The sequence below is a fragment of the Callorhinus ursinus genome, unplaced genomic scaffold (assembly GCF_003265705.2).
Source record: "Callorhinus ursinus isolate GAN/ISIS: 27379988/994484 unplaced genomic scaffold, GSC_fseal_2.0 scaffold128, whole genome shotgun sequence".
NCBI lineage: Eukaryota > Metazoa > Chordata > Mammalia > Carnivora > Otariidae > Callorhinus > Callorhinus ursinus.
The window spans coordinates 318,695-346,655 of record NW_027397190.1 but is presented as its reverse complement, the minus strand read 5'-3'; the positions used below and the strand labels follow the sequence as shown (position 1 = coordinate 346,655).

At 50.4% G+C, this 27,961-nt stretch overlaps 1 protein-coding gene across 6 annotated transcripts in view; it reads right to left on the bottom strand.

The window, feature by feature from the left end:
- SLC66A2 (solute carrier family 66 member 2) overlaps positions 1-27,961 on the bottom strand; it is a 55,158-nt gene that overhangs the window by 3,786 nt on the left and 23,411 nt on the right. For 4 of the 6 annotated variants that reach the window (XM_025860251.2, XM_025860253.2, XM_025860252.2 and 1 more), the window contains one exon: positions 7,362-7,578. The exons of the other annotated variants lie outside the window; for them this stretch is intronic. In XM_025860251.2, the coding sequence (XP_025716036.1) occupies positions 7,362-7,578 (217 nt within the window). The remainder of the gene's footprint in view (positions 1-7,361; positions 7,579-27,961) is intronic. 6 annotated transcript variants of the gene reach the window in all.

The window sequence follows — 27,961 nt, the reverse complement described above, 5'->3', positions numbered from 1 at the left end:
TTTTGGTTTGTATCCTGGACATTTTTAACATTATATAATGAGACTCCAAGTCTTATTAAATCCTATGGAGAATGTCAGGTTTTCTGTTCTAATAGGCAACTGGCATGGTTAAGTTCAGGCTGCACGTGGGCTGCAATTCAAGTCAGCTCCATTTTCAAAGCCCCTGCGGTGCCATCTGGGTCTATACTTTGTGGGCAGCACTTAGTGGCTGGTCTGGGACGTGGCAGTGGTCTACCCCACAATTCAGTTCTCAACTCCTTTGGGATGTAGGTTAGGGCCAAATCCATGCATGCACAGCTTGGGGGTGAGCCCAGGAGTTCACATACAACTGCACAGGATCCCTGTCCCAAGATGCGTCCACTCCTCCATCTCCCTGACTCTGTGCCTTGGGGACACTCTTCTCCCGTCTCCTCCAGCTGGAAAGCCAGGGCTTAAGTCTCGTGGCCCTGCTGTGCACCTTCCATGGCTGATCTGCCTCCAGGTGCACGAGGTGGGAGTGTAGAGGAAAGAGCCATGGGATTCCCCTCCATTCTCAGGATCTTCTTCCTCTGCTGCCCTGGGGCTGCCTCCAGCTTTGAAGAACGCCACTTCCGGACTGGGGCCTGCCTGGGGCCTGGGGGTAAGAGCAAGGCCAAAACACCAGCAGCCCCGGCTCTTCCTCACCCTTTCCCACACTCAGAGCATGGAGGCTCCACTGGGAGTACTTCCTGCCTGGCCCAGGGCAAGTCCTGAGCTCCAGGCTGTGCTGAACTCCAGGCTGGCAAATACGGAAGGGAAAACAGAGTGGCCCATGCCAGTCACTCATGGGGCTTCCTTCCCCCACCCTGCCCACTTCCGCTGACCACCGGAGTCCCCAGAGCTGCTCCGCACCTTCTGTCCAGGCTCTCAGCTGCACTCGAGGGGAGAGATGGGCTAACCCCCAGCAGCCCCGTGAAAAAGATCTGAGACTGGTGGTTCGGGTCGGTGTTCCGCCACTGGCCATGTTCCCCAACTGGTCCCTGTAGACAACTGGCCTGGTCCAACCCAGATGAGGCAGCTGAGGAGCAGGAGGGACGGTGCTTGCTGCCGTGACGGTTCCCACACCCTGCACTACCCAAGGTTGTGCCCTAACTCGGTCCGGATGGTCCTGGTCTGGAGCACCAGCTGGGGATCTCGGCATGCGACAGAAAGGCCCTCCGGGGGGGCTGGAGCAGCAGGTGGAGCACCAGGAGCTCAGGCCAACTGCACACTTAGCACCGGTGGGGGCCACGGAGGTGAGGACACACCAGAGTGACGAGCGGAGGGAGGGAAGCAGGTCAACCAGGAGATGGAGCCGAGTCCCGCAGGCCTGGGCTGAGCCCACCAGGAGGCTGCAGGCACCTGGCCAACCAGAGCTGAGATGTACCATGTGAACTGCACCAAGGAGGGGCCAGACTGCCCGGGCGGGGCTGCTCTCAGCTCCCACGCTCACACCCCTGTGCTTTTCCAAGGAAAACCCACACCCACAGAGCAAGCATTTCAAGGAGAAGCTCCAAGAGCAACCCATGTTTCTGCAAAAGGCCATGAAGACAAGGAGAGAAGCAACAGGGCTCAGCAAAGGAGTCCAGTTCCGTCTTCCAGAATTAAGAGCTCAAGGCACAGTCTTCCCCAGAAACAGCCACACTTTAGTAGGAGACGGAAAGACCTCCCTCAAAACACAATAAAACCTAACGAGCCACAGAGATGGTTCTAGACCAAGCAGCAGGGTCTGTCAGGGGCCCTGGCTGGAACCTTCTCAAGTGGACCTATGTGGGGAGCAGCTGGGGCTAGAGTGACACCAGCCTGGAAAGGCTCCTCAGGGCTGGGCCGTTCCTGGGGTGAGGAAGCTCCCGGCCCCCTTGAGATGGCCACCTTGCAGGGAGCTGGCCCCTCCATTCACTGGTGGCTCCAAGCAAGGCGGGACTCCACACAAAGGCCCACAGCATGCTCCCTGTGGGGCAGGCAGAAGGTGCAGCTGGAGCCAGGCCCAGGACCCCCGCCCGGTGCCCCATCAGAGTCCCATCAGAGCCCCCGGGCCCTGAACGCACAGGTGCACTTTCTACCCCCGCCAGTGGAGACGTGAGGTCAGTGCTCCGGGTGGGGCACCGACTGATGTAAGGACCATTCTTAGCTGCACAGATGCCTCACCCAGCCGTGGCCCTTGGGCCAGCATGGCTCAGGCTCAGGAATGCGACAGCCTTGATGAGGCCCCACACCAGCTGCCTCAGTGCGGGACTCAGGGTGGGGTGGGGGCACCACAGTCAGGTCAAATACTAATCGAGTATTTGGACAAGCACTGCCCTGAGTGGTCTGCTCATCAGGAAGGAACACCCTGGTGCAGGGAACAAGGGCTCTGGATGGAGAAGCTCATGCTGTCACCCCAAGACCCTGAGGTGCCCTGCCCCCACGCCTCCCAGGACCTTCAGTGAGCTGTGAATCCCCATCACCCACAACAACCATGGGAGGGAGGGACGAGCCCCAGAAGTTGGGCTATCACCCTACAACATGCCAGGGATGTATGTCCTGGAGACCCCCTTCCTTGGATGGAGGAAACCCAACCAGCCCAGAGCTCCAGCAATGCAGGAAGCCCAGACTGTCACCTCCCATGCCCCAGGCCACGTCCTTCCTGCTCAGGCTGCTAGCCTGGGAGCTGGATTCCTCTGCCCATCACCAACTCCAGCTGCTGCCTCCTGCACCTGACCGCCCCGACCCCCTTCTACTGTTTTAATCCAGGCTCCTATTACCTCATTCTTGGCTCCTGCATTTTTCCTCCCAAACTATTCCTAGAATTCCTCTCACCTCACCCTTTTGCCCTGTCCAGCAGTCCAGAAAGCCTCTTCCCAGCTGTTGCCCAAGAGGTGATGGCTAGACTTCCTTGCCTGCCCAGCTTCCCCCAGAGCCCAACTCAGGCATGTCAACTCCTGTGGCCTCCCCAGCCCTCCCCTCACTCCCACCCCCAACCTAGACCCAGGCCTGCCCCTTTCCACCTATCAAAAGCTCTCTGTAATTCAAAATCCATCCAAAACACATCCCAAAGGAGTAGGTTTTTGTGACCTTGGGTTAGACAGTGGTTTCTTGGGTATGACAACAAAAGCATAAGCAACACCCACCCACACACACACACAAACACATTAGACTGCAGCAAATTTAAAATCTTTTGTGCTTAAGACGAAAGTGAAAAGACAACCCACCGGATGGGAGAAAAAAATTGCAAATCATATGCCTGATAAGATTCTAGTATGCAGTGCATATAAGGAACTCTACAACTCAGTAATAAAAAGACAAACAACCACACTTAAAAATGGGGGCAGAGGCCTGACCAAAGAAGATACACAGATGGCCAAAAAGCACATGACAAGATGCTCAACATCAGTAGTCATCAGGGAAATGCAAATCAAAACCACACTGAGATCCCAGGTGACACCCACTAAGATGGCTAGAATCAAAAGACTTGTTGTCTTACATAGTAACAAGTGTTGGTGAAGATGCGCAAGGATCAGAACCCTCACACGCCACCGTGGACACAGCATGGCAGCTCCTCAAATAATTCAAAACAGATCTACCATCTGACCCAACGATTCCACTGCCGGTCTATTCCAAGAGAAATGAAAACAAATGTCCACACAGAAACTTGTACATGAATTTCAAAGCACCATTATATTGGCCAAAAAGATGTTGAACAACCCAAATGTCCATTGACTAAAGAACAAAAGTGGATATATCCATACAATGAAATATTATGGTCCAGCCTCAGGAGTGGAGCATGGGTACGCTGTACGTGGAGGAGCCTGGGAACACTGTGAGGTTTTACATGACTCCACTTATGTGAAGTGTCCTTAGAGACAGCAGATCAGTGGCTGCTGAGGGCAGGAGGTCGGGAGGAAATGAAGAGTGATCACCAGCAGGTACAAGGTTCCTTTTTGGGGTGTGATGAAAATGTTCTAACATTACACGGTGGTGGCTGCACAACTCTGTGGATAGACTAAAATCCCCCCAACTGTATACTTGAAATGGGTAACAGAACCCCTCCAGCTCCCATGCCCTCTCCAGGTGCACCCGTCTCCCCAAATCTGCACCTGAAGCTCTCTGAAGAGCTCATCTGAATTACCACATAGATGTTTCTTATAAATCATTATATTGCCATTTATATATCAAATTTTGCTGATCCATTCACCCATCAATGGACACTTGAGTTGCTCCCACATTTTAGCTGTTGTGAATAGTGCAGCTAGAATGTGAGCATACAAATATCTCAGGACCGACCCTGCTTTCAACCCTTCCGGGCAGATACCCAGAAGAAGAACTGCTGGATCATACAGTGATTCTATTTTTTATTTTTTAAGGAACATCCATACTGTTTTCCACAGGGGCTACACTGGTGTGCATTCCCACCAACAGTGGGTGAAGGTGCCTCTTTCTCCACACCCTCACCAACACTTGCTGGTTTTCTTTTTCTGGGAGCAGCCGTCCTACTCGGGTGAGGTGGGACCTCAGTGTAGTTTGAGCTGCATTTCCCTGATGATTACGGAAGCTGAGCATCTTTTCTTGTGCTTATTGGCCACTTATACATCTGCCTTGGAAAAATATTTTTCCAGTCTTTTATTCATTTTTAATCGGATTGTTTGGTTTTTTGTCATTGAGTTTTAGAAGCTCTTTCTATAGTCTTTTTTTTTTAATATTTATTTATTTATTTGACAGAGAGAGAGAGAGCATAAGCAGGGGCAGCGACAGAGAGAGGCAGGCTCCCCGCCAAGCAGGGAGCCCGATGAGGGGCTCGATCGCAGGACCCTGGGATCATGACCCGAGCCAAACTACAGTCTTAATACTAATCCTTAATTGGATAGATGATTTGCACATATTTTCTCCCATTCTATAGGTTGCCTTTTTACTCTGTGGATAGTCTTTTGATGCATAAAACTTTTTGATTTTATAAAGTTTAATTTGCCTTTTTGTTTTTTCCTGTGCCTTTGGTGTCACATCCAAGAAATCACTGCCAAATCCAATGTCATGATGCTTTTCTCCTATGTTTTCTTCTAAGAATTTTATGGTTTTAGGTGTCACATTTAGGTCTTTGATGCATTTTGAGTTCATTTTTATATATGGTGCCAAGTAAGCGTCTAACTTCATTCTTTTGCATGTGGATATCCCATTTCTCCGAACCATTTGTTGAGAAGACTGTCCTTTCTCCACTGAATGGTCTTGGCACCCTTGCTGAAAATCATTTAACTATATATGTAAGGGTTGTTTCCGGGCTCTCTACTCTATTCCAGTGGTCTATTTGTCTTTATGCCAATAACACACTGTCTTGATTACTGTACCTTTGCAGTTATTTTTGAAATCTGAAAGTGTGAGTCCTCTAGTCTTGTTCTTGAGATTGTTTTGACTTTTTGGGGTCCCTCAATATTCCATATGAATTTTAGGACTGGTTTTTCTATTTCTTCAAAAAAACCAGAAGGATTTTGATAGGGATTCCATTAAATCTGAGATTGCTTTGGGTAGTATTGACATTTTAACAATACTGAGTCTTTCAGTCCATGAACATGGGATGTCTTCCCATTTACTTATGTCTTCAATTTCTTTCACCAGTGTTTTGTAGTTTTCATTGTATAAGTCTTTTACCTCCTTGGTTAATTCCTAAGTATTTATACTTTTCATATCATCATAAATGGAACTGTTTTTGTAATTTCCTGAGTGCCCTGTAACCTGCTCTTGGTTGCATTGGGGGATTAAGCTGTTGTGTCATTTCCTACATTAAGAAGCCTGAATCTTGGGGTGCCTGGGGTGGCTTAGTTAGTTGAGCATCCAACTCTTGATTTAGGTTCAGGTCATATTCTCAGAGTTGTGGGATTGAGCCCCGTGTTGGGCTCTGTGCTCAGTGGGACATCTGCTTGAGATTCTCTCTCTCCTTCTCCCTCTGCCCCGCCCCGCCACTCTCTAAATAAATAAATAAATAAATCTAAAAAAGAAGAAGAAGAAGAAGCTTGAATCTCTGCCTTCTAGAGATGTCTGTGAACTCAGCTTCCTATCCATGGATCATAGCCTCCAGCCATAGGCATCAGCAGCCTCTACTCTGGCCTGCCTCTGACCCATTGACAGTCCTTTCCCATCACAGAAGCTTGCACTTGGAAAATTGAGACAATGTTGGATTCAACTGCCAGGGTATCCCCTGTATGCTGGATATACTAAGAGCTGCCTACAGGATCTAACCAGTAAACAGTGACAGCCCAAGTGCAGCCAAACACTCAGGTGGGCTTGGAAGCAGCAGGTACCAGAGCAATGTGAGCCCACTGTGAGCATGCTGTGGCCACAAATCAGGTGGTTAGCCTCAGTGAGTCTGCAGGTGCCAAGGGTCCCCAGGGAGGGGATACCCTGTCTCAGCCACTGGACAGGCCTCCAAACAGCACATTCAGATCTAAAGGTGCACACTAGTCGTCTTCTGTCATGCTTCACTTGAATAGACCCATCCAGGGAGAATTAGGTAAGGAAGGGGCTATAAGCCATATCACAGGAGGGATGGCCAATGGACCTGAGGGGGATCAGCACAGAGAAGAGGCCCCCAGGGAGGTGGGGTCATGATGCTACCTTCACACACACAGGACCATCCTGGGAGGGGCTGAGGGTCTGCATGGATCTCAGGGAAAAAGGCATGAGAGGTTCAGCTACTACTATGGAGCCATTAACAGAGCCCTGCGCAGGTGTACTCACACCTGGGGAGGAAGCTCCCCATCACAGGAAGCAAGTGCTAGAGGAACACCTGGCAGGAATGACAAAGATTTTGAGCAAGCCCACCCAAGGGGACCCCTGAAATTCCAGTGGACACCCTGTTCCAATGCCACAGGTGACTCTCATGGGGCCAGGACAGGAAGTGGAGGGCTCCACCCAAGGCCTTTGAGACCCGTTCCATACTGGCCTTCCGTGACTTGGAGGGCATTTGAAGACATGGATGGCAACAGCACATTAGCTCTGCTGTGACACACAGCTACCACCAAGAGGTAATCCCATGACACAGCCTCTACCACTGGTCGCCAGGGCCACCTCTGCACATGTCTACACTCTGTGGGCAGAGTCTTCTCTCTTCTTAGCCCCTCTCCTATGCTCAGCACATTCCTCCCACTACGATGCTTCAGGTTCATCCTTAAAGACCCCGTACCATGTATCTGCTTCACAAGACAGTCTCAGCATCCCCTTACCTCTTCCAAGCTAACACATCTGCTCACGCATCAAGACGTCTGTGCTCTTTCCCTGGCAGTTTTGCAAATATAACTGAAAATACAGCAGCCAGGTTTGTACACATTTGGATTTTTACTGAACATGTGGGCACACTGGTACCAACAGGTACGGTGAGAGCAACACGTGCCGCCTACCTCATGCCCTCAGTGGACTGGTGGCAGTAGTTGCGGTAGAGCTGGGGGACACCCAGCGTGGCCTCAGTCAGCACAGCCAGGAAGCCCAGGGTCTCCACAAACAGGGCTGAGTCGATGGACAGGTATGTGACATAGCCCGCCACGCCCGTGAAGGCCAGGACACACTGCACGTAGTCCCCAAAGCTGCTCCAGTGCCAGAAGTGGTGAGGGTCAAAGTCTAGGGCGAGAGGGAGAGAGAAATGTAAACTAGGCATACAGGTCAAGGTCATCATGAGGAGAGAGGATGTGAACTGAGGTGAAGGTCAGCATGAGGAGAGATGAAAACTGAGTGAGGAGGTCAAGGTCAGCACGAGGAGAGATGAAAACTGAGTGAGGAGGTCAAGGTCAGAGTGAGGAGAGAATGTGAACTGAGTGAGGAGGTCAAGGTCAGCGTGAGGAGAGAATGTGAACTGAGTGAGGAGGTCAAGGTCAGCGTGAGGAGAGAGGATGTGAACTGAGGTGAAGGTCAGCATGAACAGAGATGAAAACTGAGTGAGGAAGTCAAGGTCAATGTGAAGAGAGAATGTGAACTGAGTGAGGAGGTCAAGGTCAGCATGAGGAGAGAAGGTGAACTGAGTGAGGTGGTCAAGGTCAATATGCAGAAGATAGATATGGGCTTTGGGGCTCCATATGCTCTTGACCAAGGCACTTGTGAGGGAACCTTGATACAGATATGGATTCAATGTAGAGATGCTAAAATCCTTAAATCCACTATAACATAGTGCAGGGATTGTATTGGAGCCTCTTGAAATCTCTTTTCTGGGTAGAATCCTCACTCCTTCCTCCACAACTGCATTAGTTAACCACATGTCTCCATCTCTTCAGATGTAAAAGAGGAATAACATAACCTGCCTCCTACAGCTGTTGTAATAGTTACACGAGTTAATCTTATGAACCCTATAAAGTGCCCAGCCCATAATAAGGGCCCAATAAAGGTATGTACTTATCATCACTACACACTTTGTTGATGGAATGTTATCGTTTGCTCGACAGATGTGTCCTACGGAAACGAAACTCTAAGCACTCACAAATCAGCAAACTACATGAAGTTCCTGGGCTTTGGCAGATAAACAAGGGAGGTCCTGGGGACAGAAGTGGCTTCAGGGAAGGTCAGGAAAATGGGGACAAATACAGAGAGAACATGAGGGGGCATGATTTGCCCCAAGACAGGCCTGGCCCTTAGACTGGCAGGGTCTGGAGCCAGGGCACCCCACCAGGGCTGCAGGCATGGGCAAGGGTGTGGGGTGGCGGGGGCTGGCCATCCAGGGGCCAGGAAGTACCCTAAGGGGAATATTCAACCTGCACACATGTGCCTGTCCTCCCAACCCTGGGCTCTCCCTTCTAGCTCCACTCCCTCTCTCCATATGAGAACACAGCCCAAAGTCTGAGCTAGAAAGGGGAAATGCAGGCAGGAGGGCCAGAGGAGGGATGAATGCATTCTGCAGGCATGACAACACTTCCCACAGCAGGGCACGGTATGAGCCAGCTGTGCTCCATGGACAAACCCCAGCTGCCACATGGGGGTGGCCTGAGTGTGCAGGGGAGCCTAGCACACAGAGCTGGGGGCAAACACTGAGGTGTTCCTTACAGAGAATATGTAATCATGAAAGGATACAGCAAGGGGACGAATCTCAGACCTGGTTGAAGTTCCTGCCCTTCTGCCTGAGGAGGGGAGAGAACGTGGTCAGAGCTGAGAACTTGGGCCAGGACAAGGATGAGCTGAGGGTACCAGGTCAGGGTCCAGGGGGCCTTAGGAAACAAGGCCCTAGGTCAATCTGTCGGAAGCCTTTCTATTTTAGGTTCTCAAGGAGCAAGTCAATTAACAAATGACTAAAAGAAAATCCTTACCAAAAATTTGAGAAAAGACTGAGGCTAGACCCTTACCTTAGCATATACAAAAATCAATTCAAAATGGATCAAAGACCTAAACATGAGAGATAAAACTCTTAGGAGAACATATAGAGGGAAAAACCTTCAGGATGTTGGATTTGTCAATGGTTTCTTAGATGTGACAACAAAAGCAAGGCAACAAAAGAAAAAATAGATAAATTGGATGACATCAAAATTTTAAATTTCTGTGTTCCTAGGGAAAAAAAGCTCTTTGACATTATTGGTCTTGGCAACAATTTTTTAGATATGACACCAAAAGTGAAAGCAACCAAAGCAAAAATAAATGAGTGGAATTACATCAAACTGAAAGGCATCTGCAGAGCAAAAACAACCAGCAAAATGAGAAGGAGACTTACCGAGCAGGAGAAAATATCTGCAGACTGTCCCTCTTACTCCAGGTTTATATCCAAAATATATACGAAACTCATACAACTCAAAGGCAAAAAAAAAATAAATAAATAAAAAGCCAATCCAATTAAAAAATGGTCACAGGACTAGATTAGGTCTTTTTCCAAAGTAGACGTACAAACGGCCAACAGACATGTGAGAAGATGCTCAACATCACTCAGCATCAGAGAAATGCAGACTGAAACTACGATGAGAGATCACCTCACACCTGTCAGAACGGCTAAACTCAAGAGGACAAGAAACAGCAGTATTGACGAGGATGTGGAGAAAGAGAACCTTGAGCACTGTGGGTGGGGATGCAAACGGGTGCAGCCATTATGGAAAACAGCATGGAGGTTCCTCAAAAAATTAAAAATAGAGCTACCACATGATCTAGCAATTCTACTTCTGGAATATAGCCAAAGGAAATGAAATCACTATCTTGAAGAGATACCTGCACCCCATGCTCACTGCAGCATTACTCACAATAGCCAAGACATGGAAACAACCTCAGTGACCATCAAGAGATGAATGGATAAAGAAAACGTGCTATATATATAACACAATATTATTCAGCCATTAAAAAGGGGGGATGGGGACAGAAATCGTGCCTTTTGTGCCAATATAGATGGATCTTGAGGACGTTATGCTAAGTAAAATCAGTCAGAGAAGGACAAGTACTGTATGCTCTCACTTCTATGTGGAATCCAAAATGACAAACTTACAGAAACAAGAGTAGAATGGTGGTTGTCAGGACTGGGGGTGGTGGAGATGTCAGGCACCAACTTCCAGCCATATGATGAACAAGTTCTGGGATCTAATGTACAGAATGGTAGCTATAATTAACAATATTGTATTATACACTTGAAAGTGGCTGGGGCACCTGGCTGGCTCAGTTCATTGAGCATGCAACTCTTGATCTTGGGCTTGTGAGTTCAGGCCCCACTTTGGGTACAGAGTTTACTTAAAAAAAAAAAGAAAGAAAGAAAAGAAAGGAAAAAAAAGAAAGGTGTAAAGAGAGTAGATCTTAAATGTTAAAAAAAAAAAAAAAAGGTAAGGGGCACCTGGGTGGCTCAGTCGTTGGGCATCTGCCTCCAGCTCAGGTCATGATCCCAGGGTCCTGGGATCGAGCCCCACATCGGGCTCCCTGCTCCGCGGGAAGCCTGCTTCTCCCTCTCCCACTCCCCCTGCTTGTGTTCCCTCTCTCGCTGTATCTCTCTCTGTCGAATAAATAAATAAAATCTTAGAAAAAAATAAAAAATAAAGTACATGAGGGTGTAGAAGTGTTAATTAATCTTACTGTGCACTTATTTCTTAATATATGTGTATTAAATCATCACACTGTACGTCTTAAATGGTTATATGTCAATAATATCTCAATAAAGCTGAAAAAATTAAATTTTTAAAAAAACCTCTGTGTTTCAAAGGACACATCAACAGAGTGAAAGGCAACCCAGGGAATGGGAGAGAATCACATATCCAATAAAGAACTTGTATGTAGAATATATAAAGAATGCTTACAACTCAAAAAACAAACAAAGAAACCCCATGTTTAAAGGGGGCAAAGGAGCTGAACAGACAGTTCATGGTCAATAAGCACATGAAGAGATACTCAATGTTGTTAATCATTACGGAAGTGCAAATCAAAACCACAATGAGCTACAACTTCACAACCATTAGGATGGCTGCTATTAAACAGAAATCGGCGTTGGCGAGGACGTGGAGAACCTGGGCCCTTGTCACTGCTGGTGGGAGCACAGAATGTCTGCGGCCACCGTGGAAACAGCAGAGAGCGTCCTCGCAAAATTAAACACAGAACTACTGTGTGACCCAGGATTCTCCTTCTGGGCATGCGCCCAAAGAACTAAGAAGCAGGGACTCAAACAGACATCCGTGCAACCATGTTCACAGCAACAGTATTCACAATAGCTGAAACACGGAAGCAATTCACTGTCCATCAACAGGTGAATAGACAAGCAAAATGTGGTCTATACATATGACAGTATTATTCAACCTTAAAATGGAAGAAAATTCTGCAATATGCTAAAACACGATGAACTTTGAGGGCATTATGCTGAGTGAAATAAGCCAATTACAAAAAAGAAAACAGAGTCCCCGTGCCACCCCAGGTGGCAATTCTAATCCAGAGCGAAGGAAGCAAAAGGAACAACTCATCACCATCACCACTGCTGCTGAAAAGGTGAGGCATCCTTCCACTCTGGTAAAGTCCAGACTGTAGGGGAAGAAGATCCCAAATGAGAGGGGTATTTACAGGTAAGCAGCCAAGAGAGGTGAGGGGCATACAAAGGCCAGGAAAATGAAAACTGAGCTGCCGCTCCTTTTCCAGTCCAAATGGAGCCACAGAGACCAGATTTACTCTCCCAAACAACTGAAAAATGGACAAAATATACATCTACGAAACACTGGACATGAGGCAGTAAAGGACAGTGACCTCTGGCAGACAGGAAACAGGTGACGTGAGCCCCAAATGCCCCAGGTTAGGCCTGGAGCGAGTTTCCAGGGAACCCAGGCCAAGGCCACAGAAACCCGCAGTGCGGGAGACGACACAACGTCCGGGAAACAAGGCAGCTGGAGTTGATGGGACAAAGCACCACCAAAGCAGGAGAACGCTGCAGGTCTGCACAGGGCTCTCCTCAAGCACTCAGCTGAGCACTGATCACAAGACCAGGGAAAGAACCAACCAAGAGGGTAACTATTCACAGTGCCCAGCGTCCACAAAGGGCCAAGGCTAGTGCCTCCCTATCAGCCAAAGCCCGAAACCTCAAAATTGACAGGGCTTTGGGTAGAACATTCACCATGACCTTGCTTTCAGTGTGAGGAGTAACTAGTCCAGACTGAGCAATGCTCTGGTCCCACCTAACTAATCTGAAAAGCAAGATTTACAAAGATCAAAGTGTTTCCAAGTTACTCAACTGCATCCCCAGAACAAAGCTCACGAATATTTATAGAAACTTAAAAATATCCAGCAGCCAGCAAGGTAAAGCACATAATGTCTGACATCCGATCACAAATGACCAGGCATGCGAAGAAAAGGAAAATGTGACCTATAATGAAGAGACAAATTGGCCAACTGAAAAAAAAACCTCACAGCTGATATCAATGTTGAAATTAACTGACAAGGGTATCAAAACAGTTATTATAATTATATTCCATTTGTTCAAAAGGTTAAGTAGAGACACAGAAAATTATATATCATATATATTATTTAAGACCTACCCCCTGCCCAGGGGCACCTGGATGGCCCAGTTGTTAAGCGTCTGCCTTGGGCTCAGGTCGTGATCCCGGGGTCCTGGGATCGAGCCCCGCATCGGGCTCCCTGCTCCATGGGAAGCCTGCTTCTCCCTCTCCCGCTCCCCCTGCCTGTGTTCCCTCTCTCGCTGTGTCTCTGTCAAATAAGTAAATAAGATCTTAAAAAAAAAAAAAAAAAAAAAAGACCTACCCCCCCCCCAAAAAAAACCATCTGGGGATAAAAATTACAACACCTGAGATGAAAAATATATGGATGGGATTAACATAAGATTAGACAAAGAAGAAAAGACTAGGAAACCTGAAGACAAAGGAAGAGAAGCTGCAAGATACGACAGAACTAAGGTAATGTTGTAATGAACAGAGAGCATTAGTAAGCTGTGGGACAACTTCGAAGGGCGTATTTGTGTGGTCTGGAGTCCCTGAATTTTCGGGTGGGGGAGGGCAGAAAAAAGGACCAAGATTGCTGAAGGAAAGAAGGGCCAAAATTTTCCGAAATTTTACAAAACTTTAAGTCATAAATATAAGAAGCACAATGGACCCCAAGCACAAGAAACATGAAGAAAACCACATCAAGGCACATCATAATCACACTTCTCAAAACTAGTAATAAAAAGAAAATGAGAAAGGCAGCAAGAAAAAAAGACATTACGTGCAGAGGAACAAAGAGCAGTGACGTCAGGCCGCTCACCAAGCACAGCCCAGGCAGCAATATCTTGAACGGACCGGAAGAAAACCCGTCAGCTTAGAATTTACACCTCATGAAAATATCTTCCAACATGAAGGTGGATGACAAAAACTTTTTTTACATTTCAAAGCTTAAAAAATCCATCACCAGAGACTCGTGCTGCCAGAAATGTTAAAGGAAGTCCTTCAGGCACCATATGGAAATACAGATCTAACATCTTTGGCTAAGATATGGTAACTAAGTGGGAAAATGTATACGATTTTTTTCTTATAATTTAAATCTCTTTAATAAGTGACTGTCAGACAAAAATAAGAACAAAACAGTAGGGGTTCAGCATATGCAAAGCTGCATGTGCCAAACGATCGATCAATCACAGAGACAGGAGAGGCGAGCAGACCCACTCTTGGCACACACAGGTGGCCGGGCGTCCCCGGAGGGCAGACGAAGGGAAAGATGACCACTGTAAACCCCACAGCAAATGCCCATAAATGGACACAGAAAAAGAAAAATTAAAATTAGCGAAGAGAAATTAGAAAGTATTTTGAACTGAATGAAACGAAAAAGCAACATACAAGCCAAATGCACCACTGTGGAAAGACTCGCGGCCGCCTGCTTAACCTGCGATGTCTGCGCCAGAAGCAAGCGTGCCAGGGGTGAGGGAAGAAACAAGTTAAATGCAAAGTAAAGGGGCACCGGGGCGGCTCAGGCAGGGAAGCATCCGACTCTTGGTTTCGGCTTGGGTCGTGATATCAGGGTCCTGGGATCGAGCCCCGTGTCAGGCTCTGCACTCAGCGGGGACTCTGCTCGAGATTCTCTCTCCCTCTGCCCCTCCCACTCACGCTCTTTCTAAAAAAAAAAAAAAAAAAAATCAATCAATTTTTAAACCCAAAGTAAATAGATAAAAGAATTAAGAAGGATAACAGAAACCAATATACAGAAAACAGAAAAAAAGAGAAAATCAATGAAACCAAAGCTAGATCAACCATCTCTAGCCAGAATGATTAGGAAAAACAAGAAGCTGTAAATGACTCAAGATGAAATAGATAAAACAAATAAGCATATATCCATCAAGAAGTTGAATGTGGGGCGCCTGCGTGGCTCAGTTGTTAAGCGTCTGCCTTCGGCTCAGGTCATGGTCCCAGGGTCCTGGGATTGAGCCCCGCATCTGGCTCCCTGCTCCACGGGAGGCCTGCTTCTCCCTCTCCCACTCCCCCTGCTTGTGTTCCCTCTCTCGCTGTGTCTCTCTCTAATAAATAAAATCTTAAAAAAAAAAAAAAGTTGAATGTGAATTAAAAACTTCCCACAAAGATAACTCCAGGAACAGACGGCTTCACTGGGGAACCCTAACAAATATTCGGGGAAGAAATAACAATTCCCCCCAAACTCATCTAGTAAATTGAAAAGTATTGAGTAACTCCCAACTCATTCCATGAAGCCAGCATTACTCTGACACCAAAACCAAATAAAGGCATTACAAGCAAACTACAGACCAACAGCATGCATGAACGTAGATGTAAAAACTCCAAACATGCTGCAGCAAATAAAATCCCACAACAAATAAACAGGTTAGTACATCATAACCAAGTAGGGTTTATCCCAGGAGCTCGAGGCTGTGTTAACGTCCATAAATCGATCAATGTAATGCACTATATCAAACTAAAAAAGAAAAACATATGGTCATCTCAATAGATGAAGAAAAAGCATTTGACAAAATTCAACATGCAGTCCTGATTAACAGCTGAAGAATAAAAGGGAACTTCCCCAACCTGTGGAAAAAAGGTAACAAAAACCCTGCGGCTAACACCATGCTCATGGTGATGCACTCAATGCTCTTCCCTGGGATCAGGAACAGGGCAAGTGTGCTTGCCACCTTCTGCTCAACACCACACCAGACATTCATCATGGCAACTAAGCAAGAGAAAAGAATGAAAGACATCCTGTCTGGGAAGGAAGAAGGAGAGCTCTCTCTGTCTGCAGGTGACACGGATCATGATCATATTTATAAAATACTGAAGGAATCCACTAAAACCCGTCAGTTCAGCAAGATCGCAGACTGTAAGATCAATATACAACAATCAGTTGCATTTCTACATACTAGCGATGACCAATCAGAAAGTGAAATTTAAAAGGCAACACCATCTAGGATACCATCACAGAGTAGGAAACACTTAGGGATAAATCTGACAACGCGCAAGACCAGCACACAGGGAAACTGAGGAAGACACACATGGTGCTCATGTGCCTGAAATCTCGACGTTTTGTGTAGGAGTTCCCAGACCATCCTCGGGTCCGATGATTTTTCTAGAAGGGCTTAATTCCTCCAGCAACAAATTACTGACAACATGTGACACATTCTCAACCAAGGAAGCTCATTAGAGACTCAAAGCCCAGAGTTTTTATTGGGACCAGGTCATGCAGACACTCTGCCTGGCACATATCAAACTTCCAGACTTCCAGAAAGGAAGCAGGTGTCCAGCACCTACCACGTCATACCCACGGTCTAGGTACAGAGAGCCACATTCCCAGTTACGGGAAGGAGGCAAGTCTCCTAAAAATCCCAGATGCCAACCCGGGGCCAACTTTGCAAGTGGGGCTTTCTGAGCACCACAGTTACAAGGATGCTGTGTGAACACTTTCTGCGTAATTATGAAGATATCGATTTTCCCCAAATCAATCTAAGATTCAAGATAATTCCAATCAAAATCCTAGCACGTTTTTTGTAGAAACTGACAGACTGATTCTAAAATTCATACAGAAATGCACAGAATCTAGAACAAAGTCGGAAGACTGACACAACCTGCTTCCAAGACTTATTACCAAGCTACAGTCATGACGGTGTGGGGCTAGCCCAGGGATGGGGAAATCAGGGCAACAGAACAGAGCCCGTCCCGCACCCCCGCAAGACACTGACCTTTGATAAGCGCACAAAGGCAATTTAGTGGAGAAAAGACAGTCTTGGGACAACCACATGCAAAAACAAAGTTGTATCCATACCTCACATCATCAACAAAAAGTAACTCAAAATGGATCACAGCTCTAAATGTAAAACATAAAACTACAGTTACACAAAGATTTCTGATATGACATCAAAAGCATAACACATAAAAGAACAAATCGATAAAGTGGACTTCATAAAAATTAAAAACTCTGCTTGTCACAAGATAATTTTAAGGGAATAAAAAGACAAACCACAAACAGGGAGAAAATATTGCCAGTCACACACCTGATATACAACCCATATCCAAAATGTTAAAAAACAAACCCTCGAAACTCAGTAAGAAAATGTTCAAACTGGCAGATTTGGACACTGCACAGAGAGGACAGATGGGCACAGGAGAAGGTGCTCACCATCATCACCAGTGAGATGAACACCACATCCTCAAACGACTACAAACAGAGAAAGGTCAGACACGGCGTGGAGATGGGTGAGGAACCAGGAACCCGCACGCTGCCAGGGATGTGCTGTGCAACGGCACTCGGCGAGACAGCAGACGTTCGAGGAGGTCGAACACACTTACCATCGGATCCAGGCAGTCCACTCCTACGTATACACTCGGGAAAAGAAAGCATACGTTCATATGAAAACCTGTACACAAACGTTCAGAGCAGCTTTATCTGTACCAGCCCCGAACTGGAAACGACCCAAATGTCCATCCACCAGCAAACAAGCAAAAACCGTGGCACAGCTGTGTGATGCAATACCACCAGACACCAACACGGAATGGACCGTTGATTCATGCTACAACTCGGACACATGTCAAAACGATTCTGCTGCGTGGAAGAAGCAGATGAAACAGAGGACACACTGTACGATTCCGTTTGCACCAAAAGTCTAGTAAATGCAAATGGACGTGCGGATGGAAAGCAGATTAGTGGGTGCCTGCTGGTGGGGAGGCAGGTTGGGGTGGCAGAGGGAACCCGTGGAGGTGACAGGCATGTTCGGGGTCTCAGGTTTCACAGGGGGAGGTTTCACGGTGCACACGTCAAAACTTATCCAAACCGTACACTTTAACACGTGCTCGCGGCGTGATGATTCTGTCTCAACAACACTCTGCAGTCCGAAGGGACCAGGGAGTGACGGAGCCACACAGTGGGGAGAAGGGCCCCCCAGTGCTCGGGAGCCACCTTGGGCACTGTCCACACCACCAGACCACAGGTTCCCGAGCTGTGTCTGGGGTCGACTACACAGGACGGCAGTTGTACCTGAAGCTTCCCCAAAAGCAGACAAGAGCCCCCTCCCAGCTGAGACCCAGGTTCCAGGGCCTGACCCCTCTCAGGTGGCTGGAGGGACATGCCTCCCCTCGCAGCGAGCCCGCGGGTGCTCTGTCTGGGCTGGCTATCACCCCCACACACCCCGCACGCACCCCATCACACAAGCTTCCGCGCTCTCCTGGTCAGGCCTTGGGAGCTGCCCAGCTCCAGTCCTGCCCCAGAGCCCCATTCCCACCTTGAGGGCACATTTGCTGCTCTCTCACCACCCCAGGCTCTCAGGAGTCCACACTCCCCAGACCACAGGACAGACACCCATTCCTGTGGGACACAACCCTCGTCAGACCCCCTCGGCTCACACGTTCCTTGTCCTCCTACGTACTGGGGACCCCATCTTTTCTGTGGGGAGATGCTAGTCCCGTTTCCTGAGTCTCTGGAGTTATGGCGGGGAGCTCCATGGCCAAACTCATGACCCCTTTGATAAGGCAGGAGGTCCTCCAAGCGACACAGACCTCTGCAGAGTCCGGAGGGGGGCACAACACTGTGAAAAGTGTGTCCACAGACCACACCAACAGGGACATCTGAGCAGAAGCCACGTTTGGCCCCTGACCCCGAGGACACCACCACCGACACCACGTCCATCACCAAACTCCCTATGCCTGCCTAGCACCCTTCTTCCTATTCTTTCCCGACAAGAAATTCTGGAGGGGAGGCCTCCGCTTGTAACTGCCCATGTCCTTTCCCGGTGCAGGAAGTGACTGTCCCACATGGAGAAGCAGAGAAGCGTTCACTCCCGAGGTCCACAGGGGCGCATGGACAGAGGGACCCTATGGGACAATCCTCACCAGTGACAAGTCCCTGCAAACAGCACATTGGCTGTACATCAGTGCAAAACACCAAATACTATGGATTCATCCTGGATTCTCCCAAGAATGGATGTTTTTAACCAGGAAAACATCAACACATTAGTGACCTAGCAGTCTCCTGTTAGCAAATTAAGGCTGGGTTTCCATAAAGTCCCAATTCTAAACAGAACTGCAGCTCTGAAGGTTTTCCGAGAGTTCAGCCCACCCTCAGCTCCTCTGAGTCCAACCTTCCCAGACTAATGTTCCCCTCAACAGGATTGCTTTACTTTGCCTGGGGGAGGTCACCACCTAAAGGGAAGAAAGGATCTAACTTCCGTCCATGACAGAAGCAACCCAAGGACAGTAATTTTACCCAAGAATATATGACAAATGTTCTTTTGAATGTCATTAACAAAACAAACAGATCAAGCCTGAAAGAACCCTAAAAATTGCACACAGGGAAGCGGTGATGAGGAGAGCACCCTGCGAACCCGTGCAGTCTGCCTCGACACCCAGCATTCCTTGCACAACGCGCACACTCCGACCTGACCTCCCCGCCACCTGCAGGACAAGCCTGCCCAGCCCAAGGCCAGGACCAGTTTCTCATCACAGCCTCACGCCCCGCAAACCCCCAAACTGCACAATGGTAAGGAGCTGCCCCACGTGGGCCATGATCACGGGCACAGGACACAGCCCCACAGTGCCAAGCTTAACCCCTCCTGGGCTGAAGCTCAGCAAAGCACAAAGAAGTGGGCATGCACCAGTGTGCCGAGCTCTGGAGCTCACAGGTCCCTGGGCCCAGCTCCCTGATGAGGGACCTGAGGTCAGAGGGGCTCCCTCCAGGTCCCCTCCTCCACTGTCTCTACCTTCTGGACTCCAGAAGGCAAGCAACACCCCTCCCCAGGACATGTCCTCAGCACCTCCTCAGTGTGAAGGCCAGAATCAGGGGACCCCAGAGAGTAGCCCGTTAGGGGTCCCAAGGACCTGGTTGGTCTCCACCACCTGACTCCTCCCCACACCAAGCCAGTCCCGAGGCAGTTATCCTGAGGCCGCTGCAGGGAAAAAGACACACGTCCAGGTCCCTCTCCTAGCACAGCAGTGCCAAGAGAAACTAAACACTAACTTCTAATAATCCACAAAACAAGCATCATTTAGAATTCTTGGGACAGTTGAAGAAGCAATATTCCCTTTGAATATATATGATTTACAATAAAATGAGAACCCAATTAAAAATAGGCAAGGGACCTGAACAGACACTTTTCCAAAGACACACAAATGACCAAGAAGCATGTGAAAAGATGCTCAACATCACCAGTCATTAGGGAAATGCAAATCACAACCACACTGAGATCCCACTTTGCAGCTACTATGATGGTGAGCAAAAAGACAATAAAAAGTTTGGGTGAGGATGTGGAGAAATTAGAAACTGGATGTGCAGCTGGTAGGGATGCAGAATGGTGCACTTTGGAAAACAGTCTGGAGTGCCTCAATGTTTATGTGGAGTTACTATACGGCCAGCGATCCCACTCCCACATATGTCCCTACAGAACTGAAAACATATGTCATATAAAAACTTGTACACGAATATTCACAGCTATATTATTCATGAAGGTGAAACATTCGAAATGTCCATCGATGGATGAAAGGGTAAGCAAAACGTGGTATATTCATATCATGGAGGATCATGTGGCCTTGAAAAGGAATAAGGCACTACGGCACAGATAAATCTGGAAAACACTATGCTGAGTGGAAGAAGCCACATACTGATTACTCACTTATGGAAACGTCCAGAATAGGCAAATCCAGACACAGAACATAGACAAGTCGTTTCCCAGGGTTGGGGTAATGGAGAAACTGGGAGGTATGGGGTTTCTTTTTGGGGGGATGGAAATGTTTTGTAATTAAACATTTTTTAATGTAAATAATCTCTACACCCAACATGGGGCTTGAACTCACGACCGCAAGAGTCTCATGCTCTTCTGACTAAGCCAGCAAGGTGCCCCAAGAAATAAATGTTTTGTAATTGGATAGTGGTGATGATTATACAATATTGTGAATGTACTAAAAACCACTGAACTATATAAGGTGATTAAAATGGTGAATTTGATGCAAATTTTATCTCAAAAAGATATCAAAGATAAATTTTATGGTATGTGAATTTCACTTCAAAAAACAAATTTTAATAATTAATATGTAAGACAACAAAATAGTTTCAATGTATATGATGTTTTACAGAGAGAGATACAGATATAAATACCCACTTTAACAAGTCTATTTTCTAATGCTGAAGTTAAAAATGCTTCTCTTAAACTTCAACTATAAGGTGCTGTCATTTCTTTCCTGGGCAATTTAAAATAAATCCAGCAACCCATCTACCCATCATCTGTTTCTGATACGCTGCATTAAATTAAGCAGTAGAGAAAGAAAAGTGGGAATTATATAAGGAAGAATGTCAGCTGAGGCTAATACTGGATAAATACAGAAGGCATGAAACGAGACTGCAGTTTAGTCAGAAAAAGGCCACAGAAGATGCTTAATAAAAAGTACAGATTTCTGATCTGCGTCAGATAGGACCAAACTTCTTCTATGCTTCTGAGAGATTCCTATGTCAGAAAATTTTTCATTAAATATTTGTAAAATAAACTAGGAGACCAGAGAGTCTGGCTTCCCTCCCAGAAACACTGGCGCTATGCCCAGGCACAGGGAGGGCACCCCCACTCCTCAGGAGCGCCTGGGTGACACCTGCTCCCCCCCCGCCAGGCAGTGCCCCGGAGAGGTGCAGCTGGGGGTGTGAGGAGGTGATGCTCCAGAGACGGAAGGGTGAGGACGTGGGAGAGAGATGCCCGAGACTAGCTACAGTGTCAACCGAACCTGCATCTCCTCAATATCTTCACAACCCGCCCACCAAACTCAGACATGGCGTGTTTTCTAGACAAGACTTGAAAATGAGGGCACTTGGGTGGCTCAGTCGTTAAGCGTCCGCCTTCGGCTCAGGTCATGGTCCCAGGGTCCTGGGATCGAGCCCCGCATCGGGCTCCCTGCTCCGCGGGAAGCCTGCTTCTCCCTCTCCCACTCCCCCTGCTTGTGTTCCCTCTCTCGCTGTGTCTCTCTCTGTCAAATAAATAAATAAAATCTTTAAAAAAAAAAAAAAGACTTGAAAACGAGGCATTTAACTGGGTGTTATGAACAAACAATGAATCATGGAACACTGCATCAAAAACTAATGATGTAATATATGGTGATTAACATAACAATAAAAAAAAATTAAAAAAAAAAGAAAACGAGGCATTTAGTCCTGAACAGATGTTTCCAGCACTGGGGGCAATGACCAGACCCCTCCCAGCCACTTTCAGCTCTTCCTGCTCTTTAACTGCCTCTCAGAGGAGAACGGGCCGCTATGAGCAATCCCTTCAGCCTCCTCATCATTTACATCCCGAAATCCCTACTCGTCAGAAGGCAGTGGCTTCCCTGGATTTGAAAACTCCTTCTGTTGCCCCCAGCCCCCCAAGGCCTCATACTCAGTCCACTGCCTCCTGGACTAAGAAGCGATTTTTCCATCTGGGAAATGTGCACAGGGAATCTGCACCAGGAGACTGTCCCCCAGTGGGCAAGAAAGACCCAATTTCTGATCAGATGGCACTTTTATGCTCCAAAGGGTCTATAAGAGATTTGGTCCTTCTAAGAGGATGCTGAGCAGCCGCACGTGAAAAGAGCAGGGACTTTGAGTTTATGAGTCAGGAGGAGCAAGAACATCATAATGCTGGCGTCAGAGGCGAACACGCAGCCGCACCCCCAATCGGGCACTCAGCCTGGGAGACGGGGGAGCAGAGCCTGAAGGGGCCGTGAGGACACGAACTGCCTCACAAACCCCCAGGGCACCCCCCCCCGCAAAACAGGTCTGTACACTAAGTGGTAACCCTTCTCCTTAACTGTCTATCACCCCCACCCCACATCCCCCATAAACCACATGCTTCAGCCACTCCAGGCCATCTCTCCACCCTCACCAGGCGGCCCCTCCCCAAAGGCCACCACGACCTCTCTCCCCGCTCTTCTCTTCCCTTCCCCGACCCCAGCCCTCTCTCTGCCCCCCAATCCCTTCTCTGTCCCCCAGCCACCCTAACCCCAGCGACCCCCTGTCCCCCAGGCCCATCTCTCTGAGGCAGGAGGTCAGGTTAGAGAAGGGTTCGCAGGGACTGACTCTAACTACCATCCATCAAGCATGGTGTGAGAAGGCACGGAAGCTATTTTCTGAGGGCTCTGGAATTAGGGCCAGTTCCGTCCGACTGAAGGAACAGCCCCCTCCGAAGCTCAGATGGTCACGCGGAGACGGAAGCACACTGGCAGAGGTAACCAGAACTGGCCCAGAGTCACCGAAGGAACCTGCCCGGTGAGGTGGCCGCTCCCACCGCTGAGGATCTAAAAGGTAGAAGGAAAGCCCTAGGCTCCTTTTTCCTTCTGCTGACTCTTGAACCCGTGAGGTTTTCCAAACAGCAAACTCTAGTCCTTTCTACTGCCTTCCTAACCCCTTCCTCACAGGGAAGTCCTGTTCACCCGTGCCCTCTCCTCACCATAGACTCCGCAGACCCACAGACATGGCCATGCCCCCACGGGACAGCCAGGGTCCCTCCGAGCCAGCCCTGCATGAACAGGTGGTCTGGGAAGGAGCCCCTGCTGCGGGGGTCATGGCCAGTCCCTTACAAGTGTTCACCCCATGCCCCTCCATGCCCCATCGGATGGGGCACCCCCTTTCTCGAGGGAGGGAGGGGGCCCCACACACACCACGGTGTCATAGGGGATCGTCACTGACCTCCTTCGTTCTAAAGGACAAAGAGGCCACGCCGCAGGGCTGACTATGCCTGATGCCCCTTGGGGTGCCGAGACCCAGGGCGGCCTCGTGCCCACGAGGGCTCCCAGTCATCCCACTGGCTGACCGGGGGCTGGGGCCGCATCTGGTGACCTGCAGCCCCTTTGCCCCACCTCTCTCGGCTGGAGCCCCTCACATCTCTCCCTGTGTCCAGGAGGCACATCTGTAGATGCCTCCCTCTTCAGAGAGCTCTTTATGTCAGCACCCACCCCATCAACCCAAATACGGACGGGTACTGAGACAGAGCCACCGGCTGGGAGCGAGGCACAAGATTTGAACCCACACCATCATGCAGTGCTGCCTCCGCAGGTCCAAGGATGAGACGCTGCGGCTTGGAGTCCGGTGGACAGCACCACCCCCCCAGCTATGTGAGCCTCCCTGAGCTTCAGGCTGGCAGTGCCCACGCTGCCACCGCAGGCCCCGTGAAGGACAACTGTGGGAACAGACCAAGCGCAGCCGACCCAGGCCTCATGGTGAACAGTGGGTTCGCACCCGCACACCTGCCTCTCCGAGCAGACGCACACACGGGCACTCAGCTACCGGGCAGCAGACTGGCCCACCATCCGGGGGGCCCCTACAGCGCAGGTGGATGCCCCTTACCACAGAGTCCAGAGGGTCCCAGACAAGGATGAGGACGGCGGTCCGTGCCTGAGCCTCTGCAGGGAAGACGGCCACTGTCCAGGCTGTAAGTCTTCCTGCCTGGGGCCTTCCGGCCTGCCATGTGGGAATTACAGTCCCTCACACTGAATGGGACCCCAAGAACCTCGAATCCCAACTCTTCACTGGCAGATGAGAAAGAGGAGCCGCCCTGATGCTTTTCTTAACGAGGGAACGCCAGGACTCTCACGCAGATACCCCAAATATACCGCAGGGAATCTTCAAGCCGTGCTCCTGGCTTGGCGCTTCCCAGGTCTCCACTCCCCAAGAGGGGACCAGGTCACACATGAGGAGCAGGCACCCCCCCTGCACCCCCCACTCACCACCCTCAAAGAGCAGGCCCACCTAAAATGGCACATTTTGTTGTAGATAAACTGTATGTCCATACAGTTCTTTTTTAAAAACAGCCCCAGGGTGCCTGGGGGGGCGCAGTCAGTCAGCTCAGGTCGTGATCTCAGGGTGGTGGGATCAAGCCCCGTGTATGGGGCTCCACACTCAGCAGGGAGTCTGCTGGAGATTCTCTCTACCCCCCCTTGCACCCGCACGTTCTCTCTCTCAAATAAATAAATCTTTAAAAAAAAAAGACAGCCCCCACCAATCTCCATGTTCTAACTTCTTCATACTCTCAGATCATGCGGTCACATTTCAAAGAGAAAAGGTGTTTGTTGGCATCTGCCATGGAGAGTTCCCACTGACCAACCTGGGGAAGGCGGCAGGATCCCCCCTACGAACCGCCCCCCGCGGGCAGGGGGAGACAGGAGGACCCCCCCCAAGCCCCGGCCTGGGCAGAGAGAGGCAGCAGGACACCCCCTACGAGCCCCCACCTGGGCAGGGGAAGATGGCAGGACCCCCCCGCCGCCACGAGCCCCCACATGGGCAGCAGGACCCCCCCTCCAACCCCCCGCCTGGGCAGGGGGAGATGGCAGGACCCCCCCGAGCCCCGCCCCCAGGGCAGGGGGAAACAGCGGCCGCCACAGGTCGAAGGCCCTGTTGTTGCTGTCACAGGGTTCTGCTCACTTGGTTTCACTTGGCATCTCTGTGTGGGGAGCTGCGGAATATGCCAGGTGCCCCCCGGGGGGCCTGCACACCTCTCCACACAACCCTTGGGCCTCGTGGGGCCGCGGAGGGCCTGGCCGGGCAGGGAGCGAGGCCGAGTCCAGCCCCAGCTCTGCCCCAGCCGCTGCGGGGGGAATGGCAGCCCCCCAGCAAGGCAGCCTGACCCCTAGATCAGCGGCGACAGGTGGCCGCTAAAAAGGACCAGTCCATGTTCCACCCCAGGAACAAGAGCAACGGAGACCCTGGCCCTCCCCGAGGGGGAGACCCTGAACCTCACAGGTCACTTCCCAGCTGGACCGTCCTTATCAGGGCTACACTGCAGACCCCATTAAGGATGCAACAGTTACGTAACCTGGGGCGGTTTCTGCTCCTGCAAGTTACACCCAACTCCCAGCCCTCGAAGCCCGCGAGCACCCCCGTGTGGCCCATTCCCGCTAGTTCAGGCCAAGTCCTTCCTGCTGGAAAGAAGCTGCCAGAGAATGCGGCCCCCGGTCCAGGCCAGGGCCCTGCAGGTAGAGGGCGGAGGGCCGGCTGTGTTCCCTCCCCCTGGGGCCACAATGACAACCAGAAGCTGCTGGAAAAAGCAGGGTGAACCCTGTGGTTCACCACACAGCCACGGGCTCTCCACGTGCCCCGAGAAGCACGGAGAGCACTGGGCACCACGGCTGTTCCAGCCCCGCAGAAGCTGCCAGTGCCGGGCGGCAGCTCCTGGCCTCTGCCAGCCCTGCCCCCAGGTCCCAGAAGATGGAGGGGCTCAGGGTCCACGACGCACACAGTGCCAAGTGACGTGGGCACAGCCAGGACCAAGCTGTCGGATGAGCTCGGGCTGTCTCAGGATTAGGCCTCCTAGCTCTGTCCTGCGGGACGGGAGCCCCAGACTCCACGTGGCAGGCAGCCCCTGGTGACGCCCGGCTACTCCCCAGGTTCCAAGAGGGCCTCCCACAGCACCACGGCAACATCATGCCTCACGTGGTGGCCATGTGGTGGCCACGGCCACAGTGTCAGCAAGAGGACCAAACAGCTGTGAGCAGAAAGGGAGGCCCCACCCCTGCACCGGAAGCCGAGCACCCCGCCGGCCTCTGTCACACTGCAGCCCCTCACGCTGCCTGCCCCAGTGGGCACCCCCACCGCCTGGGCCGACAGCTCCTCATCCCGCTCGCAGGCTTGGGCTCCTGCTGCACAGCTTCTGCCCCAGGTGTAGGGGCCAGGTAGGGGCAGCAGGCCTAACATCCGGTGGTCAGCCCCAGGCCCCACGGCTGACAGGTTGGCTGGGAGGCTCAGATGCTCCCACAGGCTGGGGCCCCCATGGGAGAAGACGGGGGGAGCGGGGGCCACGGCCTGGCCTGTGGTGAGAGCCTACCCATCGGAGGGCCCAGCCTGCCTCTTACTGCTGAGTGGGTTCCCGCCCAACAACCCAGCCTCTCTGTGCCTGTCTCCGTACCTATAAAATGGGGGGATTCTCAGTACACTCCGCATGGGCCAGCATGCAGATTAACTAATTTCATGTAAAAGACTTAAAACTGTGGGGCACGTACTGAGTGCTCAGCGTCAGCTATGTCAACCGAACGAAATCCATGTGGCTAGGGGACCACGTCCATCTGTTCCCTGCCCACCCCGTAGCTGGCCTCCACACACGTTAGCTCCATCAGAGACAGTCTCGCCATGCTGCTTCCTAAGAAGCCCACCAGCCCCTGAGCCCAGCAGCGGACCTGTACCATCTGAGAACCAGACCCAGCGGGGCTCGGGGACCAACCAGCCTCCTCCCCTCTACTCAGGTCCCAGCTCACGCCCAGCCAGGGGGTTCCATCTGCAAAAGCACTCTCTTCCCCAGGGGCAGGGTCCAGGCTGCTGGGGCAGATGCTGCACCAGACGCACCTGGACCATCCCGAGGTGGCAGGACCCAAGAATCACGGCAGGATGCAGGGACCCACCAGCAGGCCAACCAGATGCGGGGTTTAGTCACTGAAAGCGGCAGGAAGCCATGCATCCCTGCCATTATCATCAAACACAGGAAGGCGATGAAAGTCTGAGGAGGAACAGGATCTTCACATCCTTTCGAAGCATCCCCCAGAAATAGGTGCAAACCACAGGCAGAGGTGTGGGGGCTGGTGCAACACCCAGGAACGGTGCCACGTGGCCCCTGGCAGAGGCACTGAAAGCACAGGGGATGAGACGAGCCGCCCCACGGCCCCCAGGACCAAGGTCTGGAACTGACCCCTGCGAGCACAGGACAAGGAATGGCTCCCGACAGGAGCAGCCTGGACGGCTGACCGCACAGGCGATCTGACCAGGACCCCTTCCTGCACCTCTGAGCAAACAGGTGAGAGGCGCCAGAGGCTAGTCTGAGCGGGACACCGCAGTGCGGCTAATGGAGGCTCAAACCCCGCTTTCAAGAGGCAGCACTGGAGGATTTGGGCGTCACCAAGCAGCAAGTCAGCAACTTATTCTCAAATAGCTCAAGAAAAAACTTTGTGGTCTTTCAAAAAAAATTTAAATATTTAAAAATCAACTCTCCATGAAAACAAAACAACCCTCACTCCTTCCTTCAAAACCCTGGCTCAAACTAAAACCCGGCTCTTGTCACACGGCTGCTCTGGCAGCTCCATCCCCCCCCCCCCCCCCCCCCACCCCCCGCCCCGCCCCCCCCTTTTTGGGATTCTGCTAAGTGCCCGCTCAATCTGGGGACACGGCCCCGATC